This window comes from Patella vulgata, chromosome 2 (genome assembly GCF_932274485.2).
Source record: "Patella vulgata chromosome 2, xgPatVulg1.2, whole genome shotgun sequence".
Taxonomy (NCBI): Eukaryota; Metazoa; Mollusca; class Gastropoda; family Patellidae; genus Patella; species Patella vulgata.
The window spans coordinates 5393227-5405963 of NC_065880.2; the positions used below are offsets into that span (position 1 = coordinate 5393227).

General features: G+C 34.9%; 1 protein-coding gene across 2 annotated transcripts; it reads left to right on the forward strand.

Moving 5' to 3' along the window:
* Positions 1-5467: 5467 nt before the first annotated feature.
* On the forward strand, positions 5468-9762 carry LOC126810263 (uncharacterized). Of its 2 annotated transcripts, XM_050535288.1 has the most exons (6): positions 5468-5604; positions 6125-6204; positions 6762-7127; positions 7300-7404; positions 8537-8684; positions 9042-9762. In XM_050535288.1, the coding sequence occupies exons 2-6, from the start codon at positions 6150-6152 to the stop codon at positions 9388-9390; spliced, it is 1023 nt and encodes a 340-aa protein (XP_050391245.1). In that variant the 5' UTR covers positions 5468-5604; positions 6125-6149; the 3' UTR covers positions 9391-9762. The 2 variants fall into 2 exon arrangements, with proteins under 2 accessions (XP_050391245.1, XP_055954919.1); XM_056098944.1 differs by lacking the exon at positions 5468-5604 and having other exon boundaries at positions 6101-6204.
* The last annotated feature ends 2975 nt before the right edge of the window (positions 9763-12737 follow it).

Sequence of the window (12737 nt, forward strand, 5' to 3'; positions counted from 1 at the left end):
AAACAAAAAAAACAAACAACATTACTACTATACGGATTACTAAATATACTTTATGTTCATTATAATATTTTAATACTGAAGACAGGGCCGGACTATAAATGAACAAGGTGGGTCCTTTAGGCTTATATTGAGTAATTAGTGCAAGGTGTTCTAGTTGAAAGTTCTAAAGCATTTTCACATTCTATGTCCGATAAATTTAATCATCATGCCACTACTGATTGGTGGGTCGTCGAAACATTTAGATGCATACACCACAACACCGTGGCTTAAACAAATTGCAATTGAACTAGTTTCATTGTTGTACACATAATGAAAGAAACTGTGTTATTTCACAGCTGAATTGTATGGTAAGAACCGTAGGGGACCACCTTGTAGGGAATAACTTTTAATCTTTAACACCCTAATACACACTTAAATCTTTCAATGGTTTAACAAGAAGGTGCTTAAATATTTCCATTTAAACTTTTAACCTCTGTAAATAAATACAAAAAGCAATTCGAAAAATAAACCACAAGTAAAGGAACCATCTCAGTGAATAAAGTATTAATATGCCGTTAAGCCGTGACGCGAACCGAATGGTGTTTTATAGTAAATTAGACGAATAAAACATATAACGTTGCCATCTCGACCCTGATGCCCATGAACACAAATGCCGAGTTTAAGACAAACCAATGGCGGAATGGAATTGATTAATGGAATATAAATTTTATTATGTATTGACACTAAGTTTTCTGGTTAGACTTTAGCCTAAAAAACATGCGTGCTGATGACAATTTTGGCAGTCATATCTGAATGACTCAAAAACTGGTCATATTTCTTCTTTAACTTTTGGTATACTTAAATTCGGGCATTATTTATGGTAGAAAGATATAATAAAATGAGCTAAAGCTTTAAAACACATTTTTAAATATGTTGATGCACCCTAAATTGAATTTGAAGCACCAGGGATAAATAAATAAAAATAGCTATAATGCATGATTTTATTGTAACTAGTGAACTGATAAATATTGTAAGGGCGTTGTTTTAAGATATAAATAATGTATCTTAATATTTTTCGCTTATATAATTTGATTTTCAAATACAAAGCATTAATACTTATCTAAGCATTAAAACAATCAACCATTTGTGGTTATATTGAAATATGTAAAAGACGCATTCTTTTTGAATATATGTTTAAAAACTAATAAGTTAAGTAAAACAGTCCAGTAGGTTTTGCTGCATTGAAAAATTCATTTTAGTAACACTTTTTCAACAAGCAATTGTTATACTTTTAGTGATTTGTAGAGCGTCGAATCATAATGTTATTGTACTGTTTTAAATTGTAGATTTTATTCATTCATGAAAAACATTTATTACAATTTTATAATAAAATGTATAAAACACTGAGTTCGAGATTCAAATCACAAATCCACCTAAGCTAGAAAACTGCAAATCCGAATATTTTTGTTTATAAAATATTCACTTTCCCTTCAATAAATAATCCAGTCATCTAGTTTTCGATTTGGGGAAATTCATTCTCCTTTTCCCATAAATACAGATTGCCGTATTATTTAAAAATCAAACCAAACAGCATGTAATCAAAGAACGCTTGTATCCGCCATATGTAATATTGTCACGTGACATTGTTATGTTTTGTTTCGCTTGGGAAGCGTTTATTATACAGAATAGAACTCCAGTGTAGTAAGCCATAACTATGAACAATATCATGTCCTAAATAAATAATCTAATTTGTAAATCTGCAATTGGTCACATGATGGTCCGAACATTATTTGTATGGCTATATTTGTTGACAGTAAAAACAGCTAATAATTATCTTGGATAAAATACCTCATTTAGTAAACGAGGCAATTTTACCCAGCCTCGTTCTGAACAAAATACCTCAGTCGAAAAACAGGGCGATTTAAAAAACACCGTTTTGGAACTCCAGACAAACGAGGTATTTTTTTTTACCTCGTTACAACGTGGCAAAATCGGGGCAAACACTTTGACACTTTTTTGCCTCGTTTGGACAGAAATGCCGAACGAGGCATTCTGAGGTTTATAGTGCTAGTATGTACTCCGCCCCCTTGAGTGCCTGGGATTAATTTCAGTGAATCTGAGACAATTTAGGCAGCGATTTCATTGATGTTCGATCCCTGCATTGGCCGAGAAAGTTCCTCCAGATTTTCCGGCGTGGTTCCCCCTTGTCAGTGATGCAGGACGGAGGGCCTGACAAGGACAGCTGTCTAGTCGTTCGGATGGGACGAAAAACCGAGGTCCCGTGTACACATTGGTGTGCACGTAAAAGATCCCTTGGCAGTTGGAATATGATATAAGAGTAGGCCGTAGCGCCGCTGTCCGGGCAAAATTTCCCTCATAGCACACCGTATAGCGTATGCCCGTCTTCATTAGCCCAGTTTAGGAGCAGAACAGTAGGACCTTAAACCCTATTTTATTTCATTTCATTTTCATTGATGTTTATAATTCTTTGACTTTATTTTAAACAAACTCTTTCTCTTCTCATTGACTTTATTCTAGTGAAATTATTTTAGGTGACATAAAACATTAAACTCCGATCAGTAATGAATGTCAGTAAAGAGTTCTATATGGAAACTTCTAACAAGAACAGTTAACACACAACAGTTAAGAAAATTCAACCAATTTTCTAACTGAGCATAGGTCAAATCAAGACATAAAATACCTAACAAAAGACAAGGAGAAAAAAAACGTAAAATTTTGGCTGGAAACATTTCAGATTATACATTTGTCTGAACTACTATACTATGATTACGTTAATTTCCCGGGACTTGTTGGGCCACAGCAATCACACCGCAGGATGGGGTCCCCGGAACTGGTTAGGAGCTATTGATTGGTAGAACCTCTAAGTTATGTAATTTAGTTAATTTTAGGGCCTTTTAACCGATCTCTGGGCCCCCAAAAATCTGTTGGTACCTACGAGTCCCGGGCCCCCAATATCCCTTACTGACAAGGGCACCAATCCATTTTGCCCCTACCCCACTAGATCCGGTACTGATGTTGATATAATATACATGTTGAATACTCACCTTTCTGTAACAGGTACAACTAGGAGAATCATCTGATATAATACAATCAGTACCATGTTGGTATAATTTACATGTTGAATCAGACGAACAGAACGCAAATCGTCGACATTCAGGATTCTCACCACAGGTATTACCACAATCTAGACTGGAACGAGCAGTAATTGATATCAGAAAATCCTTTTCCTCACACGTATCTGAAATAATCTTGGTTTCTGAATAGTCTGAAGATGGATGTGTCTGGACTACATAGAATGTCGTCGAAACGATGACTAAATACAAAATTTGCATCATATTTCACAATTTAATTTTGTCTTTTTGTAAATATATTACTCTATAATTGTCATGCCAGCATCCGTTTGAACACCTAGACTTTTTCCGAAACACGCATCAATTAAAGAGTCAGTCGTTTTCAGTGCTGTTTTGTATCGTGTTCAATCATATCAACTACCATATGATAATGCTAATTGTCACGCACACACATTCCCTTTTAATGGAACTCTGTATTTTTATAAAAAAAAACAATCCTAAAATGCATTTAAGATAATCCATATTAATGTATTAAGATGGTCTCTATAAGAAACGATTAATATCATATATGTATTTTGTATTTAATGGATGGCTGAATGGTTAGCGCGTGCGTTTTGCATCATAAGGTCTATCATTGAGTGAAGTGGCGTGGTTTCGGTTCCCTGGATGTATGTGACGAGGAGTAGTGTCGCCTTTTCAACCTCGTGTGTTTTTCCTGATCCTCCGGTTTCCTCTCACCGCTAAAGACTCCTTAGCGCAAGCGAATTATTGAAATAAAATTGAACCATGTTCGTCCCGAAATGACCTAGTTTGTGTTGAGTGGGAGATAACCCCCATCTCTCTCTCTCTTCCTATTGACCTCTTAGTGGCAAAGGGGAAGCCACTTTGTAATAATAACAGAACTTTCACGGCCAGCACCACCATCGCCTAATCAGTGTATCAGCGCCGTATTAATAATGCCTCTCTCTCTCTCTCTCTCTCTCTCTCTCCCAGAAGATGGGATGGGGTCTAATTTATTACATGGCTCACATGGAATACACTATAAAATATACATCATAACTTAGACTATACTGGTTATAAGAATTATACAGGGGTATACCGAAATGCTGATACCATACCGGTGGTCTTCAGCTCATTATTTAGAAACATCCTACTCTTCTGCTGCGACTGGGCTAATGTAGACGGGTCTGAAAGTAGATGTGCATCAATCACATATAACACGGTATCGTATTTGCGATTTCAAACTAAAAAGCAGTTTCCCTTTATAATCAAATTTGAGATTATACATTTTCGTGAGGACTACGCTACGAGAAAGTACACCGTGGCAAAACACACCACAATTTCGATAATCCGCATTCGGTGCTCCTAATATGGAAGCTTATCGCGGCCAATATTAAAGGTTCTGCTAAAATATATTTTCCATTGGTTATATGTAAAATGTACAATGTACAAAGTCCTAATACCTGTAATGATAAAGTTAAAATACCTCTAAGGTCAAAGTTAAATATAAGACGTCAAAAGTGATGTGTCAAATGACAAGTCTATTGTCGGAAAATGCTGTTTTTGTGACGTGTCAACGTTTTACATTTGCTCTCTGCAAAATAAAAGTATCCATTACACCTACAGACAGTTAATATCACTGTCCATTATTTTCCTTTTATTATTTCTTTCTGCGAAATCGATCCATTTAGCTTCCGGATTATAGAACTACGTCTATTTTATCGGAATCAAAACAACTTAACTTAATTTAACAAGTTAAGGACAGGCCTAAAAGCTTCTTCGTACGGAGACAATAAGCCAGATAATTCAGTTGTACTACTTAAGAAGCATGTGCGTGACCATCTTTAAAATACATGAATCACCACAATAGTCGTGATAGGGATGGGATGAAATGGAACTAGAAGTAAAGCTGTATCCAGATGATTTATTTCCTACCTGAAATCCATCGTAGTAGATCATACATGAGCTCCAGTCTGCTTTAAATAACACGAGTTGTAACCTGTACGCAGATGGTCTGCTATACATAACAGCATTTAAATTGTTGAATCCGATCCATTTACGTACACATTGGCGTGCACGTAAAACTCCCTTGGCAGGTGGAATTCGATACAAGGGTATGTCGTTCCACCGCTGTCCGGGCAAAATGTCCCTCATAGCACTCTGAATGACGTGTGTCCGTTTTCATTGGCCCAGTCGGAGCAGAAGAGTAGGACGCTAAACCCTATTTCATTCATTTCCCACGCCCAACGAACCATAGCGAAATTTGTCTATTAACTAAATTCGGCAAGAAATACGGTGCATATAATATACACATATGCATTCCTCGTATTTATAATATTACAATACCGTGATACACTTCCTGGTCAGGTATATGAATACAGTAAAATACGTGACCTATTTGTACATATACAGGTAGTCTCACAATAAATATAGTATACGTCGGCTAATGTAAACTACGTGGCACTGACTTGAAACATATTTTGATCTTCTGTTTATCAGTAGCTTGCAGAGAGTATAGTTTTATTGTCATCAGGTATGTTATACTACGGTCATTTATATATCTCACATGTTGTAATATAAACTTGTCTAATATTATAGCTATTTTATATATCTCACATATTGTAATATATACTTGACTAATATTATACTACCGCTATTAGCATACCTATTTTATATATCTCACACGTTGTTATATAAACTTGACTAATATTATAATACGACTATTAGCATAGTTATTTTATATATCTCACATAATAAAACTGACTCATATAAACTTGTCTAATATTATAATATATGATATGCTATTACTAGCCTACGAGTGAATGAACGATATGTAAGATACTGTGACCCAGCGACTAGCTATTTACACTGGATAGGTGTTGGTTTTATACAGCGAATCGTCAAATAATAAACTATCACTTTCAATTTCTAAGCCCAATGTACAATTTAATACTCTTGATGATATCAAGTTTTCAAAATTCCCTAGACAACATTCAGACCGTGCGTGACCACTGATTAATGTATTTAAATCATGCTGTTTTTTATGTTTTCAGTGGAGCTGTGTTAGATCGTTACAAGATGATAACCAGATTGATTCTCTCTGGTTGTATATTCTTACAATTTATATCATTTAGTAAGTTAACATTTCATATCATTTATATCGTTTTTGTCGGTGGGAGCAGTAAAGTTTCAATGGACTTTTGGGTACATACATTAAACAATTTATTTCATATTTGTGAGTGGGGGCAGTAAAGTTGGGATGACCTTTTGAGAAGACCAGTCGAACTGTACATGCATCGAATATGTTAAACATCCAGTTGTGTTGACGTTTTATGTTATAAGTTATTATTTTCTGGATACACCCAGATGGGCCACTGGGACTAAGAGCGTAGGAAGGTGCTGGGTAGCTAACCAGTAGATCCCTTGTTAAACCCAGGTACTAGTCGAAATTGCATATCGTTCTCTTGTCAGACACTGAACGTTTAGTCGTTTGGATAGGAGGAAAAATCAACTTCAAGTAAAAAAAACCCCAAACACTTGATATATAATTGGCAGCTGACTTTCGATTAAGACAAGTCGAAAAATCGTTCCATGTTCATAACTGCATGAAGACGATAGAATATACACAACTCATGCATGGTTTATAGCATAAATAATTATATAATACAAGATATATATATGTCTTTACAGACAGAACAATGGCTAACAACAGTACAGCTTGCTATGGTACACCAGGTATAGGATGTACTAAACATAAACTTATCTGTAGACAACCATTGGTTATATCAATAACTAATATAACGTTTGGATATAGACAAGGATGTAGTATTTTTGGTGTATCTAACTGTGGTAATACAACATGTTGTAGAGAACAACCTGGAGATTGTTTTACATCTTACAACCAGACTCTTCTATTACAACAACAACAAACCTGTAATGGTAGATCAACTTGTACTCTTAATAGAAATAATGGCTTGAATGAAATATCTCCAGATTGTGATTTTAGTTTTAGATCTCATTCTTACAGCAAGATAGAATATCAGTGTGTAACAAACGGTAAGTTTATATTATATTAGTTTTATTTCTACATTATAATATTTAGTTAAATATAAAAATATGAAATCCAGATTTACTTTGAACATCAATCAGTTTAAATGATATACAAGTACACGGCACTATGATAACCACTCACAATTAAGTGTTTAACGTCCTTTTGTCTCTTATTTAGCGAGTTTATCAACCAATCATACATCATCAGTGGCTGATTCCACTATTTCATCTACAGTAATAGATGTTCAAGATACAACTACCAGTACCAGTATACAGATTCAAGGTATACTATTAATTGTTTCCAGTGGAAAGTTTGCGGCCTGAATTGACATTTCATGTTGCTCATCACAATGGATTAAACTATATCAACTACTACAAGTATATACATAGTGTTAATTAAATTAAATTGTAAGATACGATCCTAGCGGTAAGCACTAAACACTTCTGTGTTCACATACATATATTTCAATCTTACTTATAATTAAGATGCTGCCATATAAATCTTACCATGTAGTATAGTCGTGATATTTGACGTATACGATATAAGGCATGTCTACAAGATTACACATTATGTTTTACTATGGCGATACTAATGTTCAGTATCAATTTATAACGTTACATATTAAATATCTAAAACAGTATTTTATTATTGTCCATTATGACACACAACACAAGACGATACTAGTTTACAATATCTAATAACATCATATTTTAATAATAATAACAACATCAGATAATAAAGCAACAAATATAGTTGGTGGAGTTTACAATCATTAATAATATTATATGTTAATAGTATCAACACCAGATGATAAAGGAACAGAGTCGGGATGCGCAAAGTCTAATAATGAGCTAGAAACAAAACAAGTGAACATATTTATTTTGATCGAAATTGAGATTTTCACAAAGATGAGTCTATGATACTATCTATTGAACCAAAAGATTAAAATAGCAATAAATGATCTTAAAGAAACTTTATTGTGACGTTTTGTAAGAGTACTGTATTCGTATATGTTTCTTTTTTCTTAATATTCTCTGCGCACACAGCAGGACGACGGGTCAATCTTACTTGACATCGTTGTGAAACCATGAATCTCTAGTTTATACATATGGCCAAAGTATTACCGATAATCCCAATCTTAACCAATACAAACAAGATTTAAAACCCATACAACACGTAAATATTCTCGGCCAAGACACCATACAACCCATACAACACGTAAATATTCTCGGCCCAGACACCCCGCGCGGTGCATTGTGGTATAATGGCTGCGTTCATGGATCATACTGTCAGGTCGCAATTTGCGATACAAAAACGTAATAAATATTGTAGTACTACATAATGTAAAGTGATAATACTATTAACATAATTTAGTTATAATATTAACATAATGTCTAATATTATATGTGAACAGAATCAACACCAGATGATGAAGCAACATGTATTAATGGTGAGGTTTTACAGTCAGATAAAGGAATAGTTGTTATTATTGGTGGAGTTTTAGGTACAGCTTTAATAATCAGCATTTCAATCAACATTCTCTTCGTGATATACTTTAACAGGTAAATTATAGTATACTAAAATCTATATCTGTATTACATGATGACCAACCTTCATTGTGGAAGGAAGGTTTCGAACTAATTATCTTTTGTAGCTTAGTAAGTGGGGTAGTTGAACATCGATATCCCTATCTCTCTCTCTCCCTCGTCGACAGGTATGTTGTTATATTCTAAAAGATATCCGTATTACATGATGACAAAGCTTTATTGTTGAAGGTGGGGGGGGGGTCGAACTAATCATTCTTTGGAGTAAGTGGGTTGGTGAACATCGATATCCCGATCTCTCTCCCCCTCTCTCCCTCTCTTCATGAAGAAAACGTAGTTTTTGTTAGATACTTTCGGTTATTTTTGTAATTACAGAAGACTGAAGATACTGAAGCACGAATCAGACGTCCATCTAAGTGAACACCAACATTACTCCACGCCAAGTAGGGGAGGAGATGCTACTAGTGTTGTTTACGATTCATTGAACGCTAATGAAGGTCAACGATCAAGTACTATAGCCAATGTACAGATACAAAGTACTAACGACAGTCCACAATTGACGTCTGGTAATGGCGAGACTCAAACTGAACAAAACAACCGGGATTATGACCATCAATATGACTCAACTACTGGACGTGGACCAGTAGCTGTTTATGATTCATTAAATACAAGAGAACAGACTGGTTATTATAATATGGGTAATATCAACACAACTGGTACATAAAACGATGTCTAATACACACAAATTTTATTAGTGGTATACTTAAACATGTACATTATATATCTAAGACACGCCCCCTTAAACTTAAAATCGCAATAAACTGAATGCAGTTTAATTTTTAAAAACAACTGTAGTCGATATAGCACGGGCGTATTAGCGACAAAAATAGTATCTAAACTTGCGAGGTTTCATTGTAAAAATATTGTATCATCACATATCTGTTTTACCATCCATAACCACACATATTTATCTAGTGAAATCCAGATAACATTATGTTTTTGTATTTAATAACTCTGACTATGAATGTCCTTTATAAGCGTATATATTAATCAAAAAGAGTATTGTAAAGTATTGTAATAAAATAGTGTATAAATGTTTTTATATCATTAGGTTCTCCAGTTTCGTGCATGTGGCAAACATGATAGCCTCATTATGTACGAATATAAACCCCGTTTGGATTTCATACAGTTACATTCGACAAGATTATGTACAAATTGGTTTCAATTTACGTGTAATATATTGTTAGTGTAATATATATGAGTCTCAATGTACAAACTATAATGTAACGCTTTACCATGGTTTATTTCAATTGTTGCAGGTATATATTGCTGTTGTGAGACTTATTTGGGTATGGTCAAATAAATGAAATGAGGTTTATCATCCTACTCCTATACCAGGCTAAAGAAGACGGGCATACGTCATATAGTGTGGTATGGGGGAAATTTTGCCCGGGCAGCGACACGATGGCCTGCCTTTATATTGAATGTCAACTGTCATGGGATTTTTTACGTACACGCCAATGTGTACACGGGACCTCGGTTTTAAACATACGATGACGTAGTAAATAAACAACTCCATATATGGCAATGACTTCCTTATAAGAAGTTCGCATCCCGTTCGTATCAATTTTTCCTTATTGTTGGGCTATATAACCACGAGTTTACTGACAGTTAGATAGACAAGACGCAGATGATAGACGACCGGGGAGGAGAAGAGAGGAGCGACCGAGGCAGAAGGGCAAAATGGTGCTGTTTTATATTCTGTTCCCGACGTAAATAAACTCTACGAAACTGATATTCGGTTATCACTATAATAGTGTTACAGATATATTTATCACCAGGCCGTCAAATTGACAAAATAACGGACTGTTAGAAATCATCGTTAATTTACTATCAGTTTGGCTGTAAAAAGTATACAGTAATCTTGTAATATAACATAAATATGTTTTTTAACACGGAATGAAAGTTATCTCGATTATTTACAGGTTATCGCTGTGTAAACTCAAATAATGTATGCGATACCGTGGTCGTAAAATGAACATAAAAGTCATTTTACACCCGGTTTCTGATTCTTATTCATGTTTTCATGTCAGTTTAGGGATATACGTCTGTTTTAAAACCAGAAACTGTTGTGTACTAAAACTATGACAGTTGTATCGAGAGATTTACTATGTCGCAAATTCCTGAGCGACCACGTTTCAAGGTCGGATTCGTGGCGTGAAAATCCTTATCATCGAGATGGACAATTCTTTTGATATTTGTGACAACTTTCGCTGTGATTGTATCATTCAATGTATCAAAAAGTGATTTGTTTAGTAATTTGTCGACTAATTATACGGTCAACGACCTTCTCCATGCAGTAATAGTTTCTAACGTCACATCTGCGCCATTAATAGGTCAAGTGGGCAGATGTCATAGAAATTATTTCCATTTCCATCCCTGTTAGTGTAATTTCTGGCAGTTAGAAATCATTGATTTAGGCTACTATGGCAATAAAATCTGGTTAAAATGTTTTTGTCATCTATTATTTTGTTTAACAAGAAGGACCTAAACTTCAACCAAATATGACAGGGGCACGAAAAACTACCTGATCACTAAGCGACCAGAGTTGCCCAAATTAGCACAATTTGATTTAGTCGGAAATATCGAGACCATGACAACAATGACGACACAGGGAAAGAAATGGAGTTTAACGCCCACTCGACACAATTTTATTATATATGATTTCCACCAGTCTATAAATAACTATTTCAACACCCTCCAGGCGGTGGCAATAACAAAATGTTATTACAGACAGATGTAACAAAAATTTATTTGTTTAGCTTTTTGGAATAAATAACATTATAAAGTAATGTACATGTACAAATTATGCATCTCCCAATTGGTTTACAATATCAAGAATGGTATCATTAAGTAAAGTATGTATGTTTTAGCTATTATTTAGGGTATTCTTTAAAATCCCTTTCGAATATTATGTTTAAAATTATGATCAGATTTGCACACTTTTGTTATAATTTTGGTGGGATTACTTCTTGTTGGTCAAACATTATTATGTGTTGGTCAAACATTATTATGTGTACTCAACATAGGCTACATGATATATTTGAAAGAGAATCATAGTTTAAGTATATGGATACTGGATAACTGTTTCTTCAATGGGCCCAGCATGGAAACGGCGTCTTAAACCGGAAAACCGAGGTCAACCTGTGTACTCGATGAAGACGTGTAGGTGAAATGCCGTTACCTGTACTGACATCACGCGATGTAGAGAAGAAGCTGGTGACCTACCTACGCATGACAAAGAAACGTTTATCAATTTTACAAGAGAATTGTCTAAATAAATCTACCTGTCAAACGCAGGGAGTACGGGCACCTGACCTTCTATGTAATGATGCTCGTTATAGCAACTACAGTAAAATTAATTATTCATGTATACCTGGTGAGATAATTTACTTATTCGGTATTTATATACCTGTCTATGTTCGGTATTTATATACTTTTGTATGCTCACGATCATAGTCTAGTCTGTTAAAGTTGTCCTCAATTGCCGTTTAGTCGATTGGTAATTGGTATTCCAATGGAAACTATTTGTTCTCCTGTACTTACTAATCTAGTTTTTTTTATCCATTGTCTAGCTTGTGAAGTCATGATAGATTACAGTGTCTATATTTTAGACACATTCTTGAACTGATTTTAGATTTCACCCCATAGTCACAAAATCAGCGCCAAATCAGCGTCTTAATGTGGCAGTACTTGTTTGATTAACGTCAAAACAAATAAATAGAATTGTTTCATATGGTGTACTATTTATGCTATTATTTACCATAAAGGGTTGTTTAAATAACTATGCCTGCATAGTGCCAGGGGCCTTCAGTAGTATGGGGAAACCTCTAATTTACATTGAATTATGTGAGAGAATTAAAATACATACGGTGTGTAGTTAGTGTATGTCGTTCTAACTTGTGTAAAGCTTTTAATGGTGTCTGGTTTCCTCCCACATCCAACGAGGGAGCCACGGTGGCTATGTGGGTAAGACGCTGGCTCGCTAGTCTGGAGGTCGCGAGTTCGCTT

Excerpts from the sequence above, each read along its gene's own strand:
- LOC126810263 (XM_050535288.1), top strand. The coding sequence starts at position 6,150 with ATGATAACCAGATTGATTCTCTCTGGTTGTATATTCTTACAATTTATA. Across the intron at positions 6,205-6,761 it reads CTTACAATTTATATCATTTA|ACAGAACAATGGCTAACAAC; the intron begins GTAAGTTAACAT and ends ATGTCTTTACAG. Across the intron at positions 8,685-9,041 it reads TTCGTGATATACTTTAACAG|AAGACTGAAGATACTGAAGC; the intron begins GTAAATTATAGT and ends TTGTAATTACAG.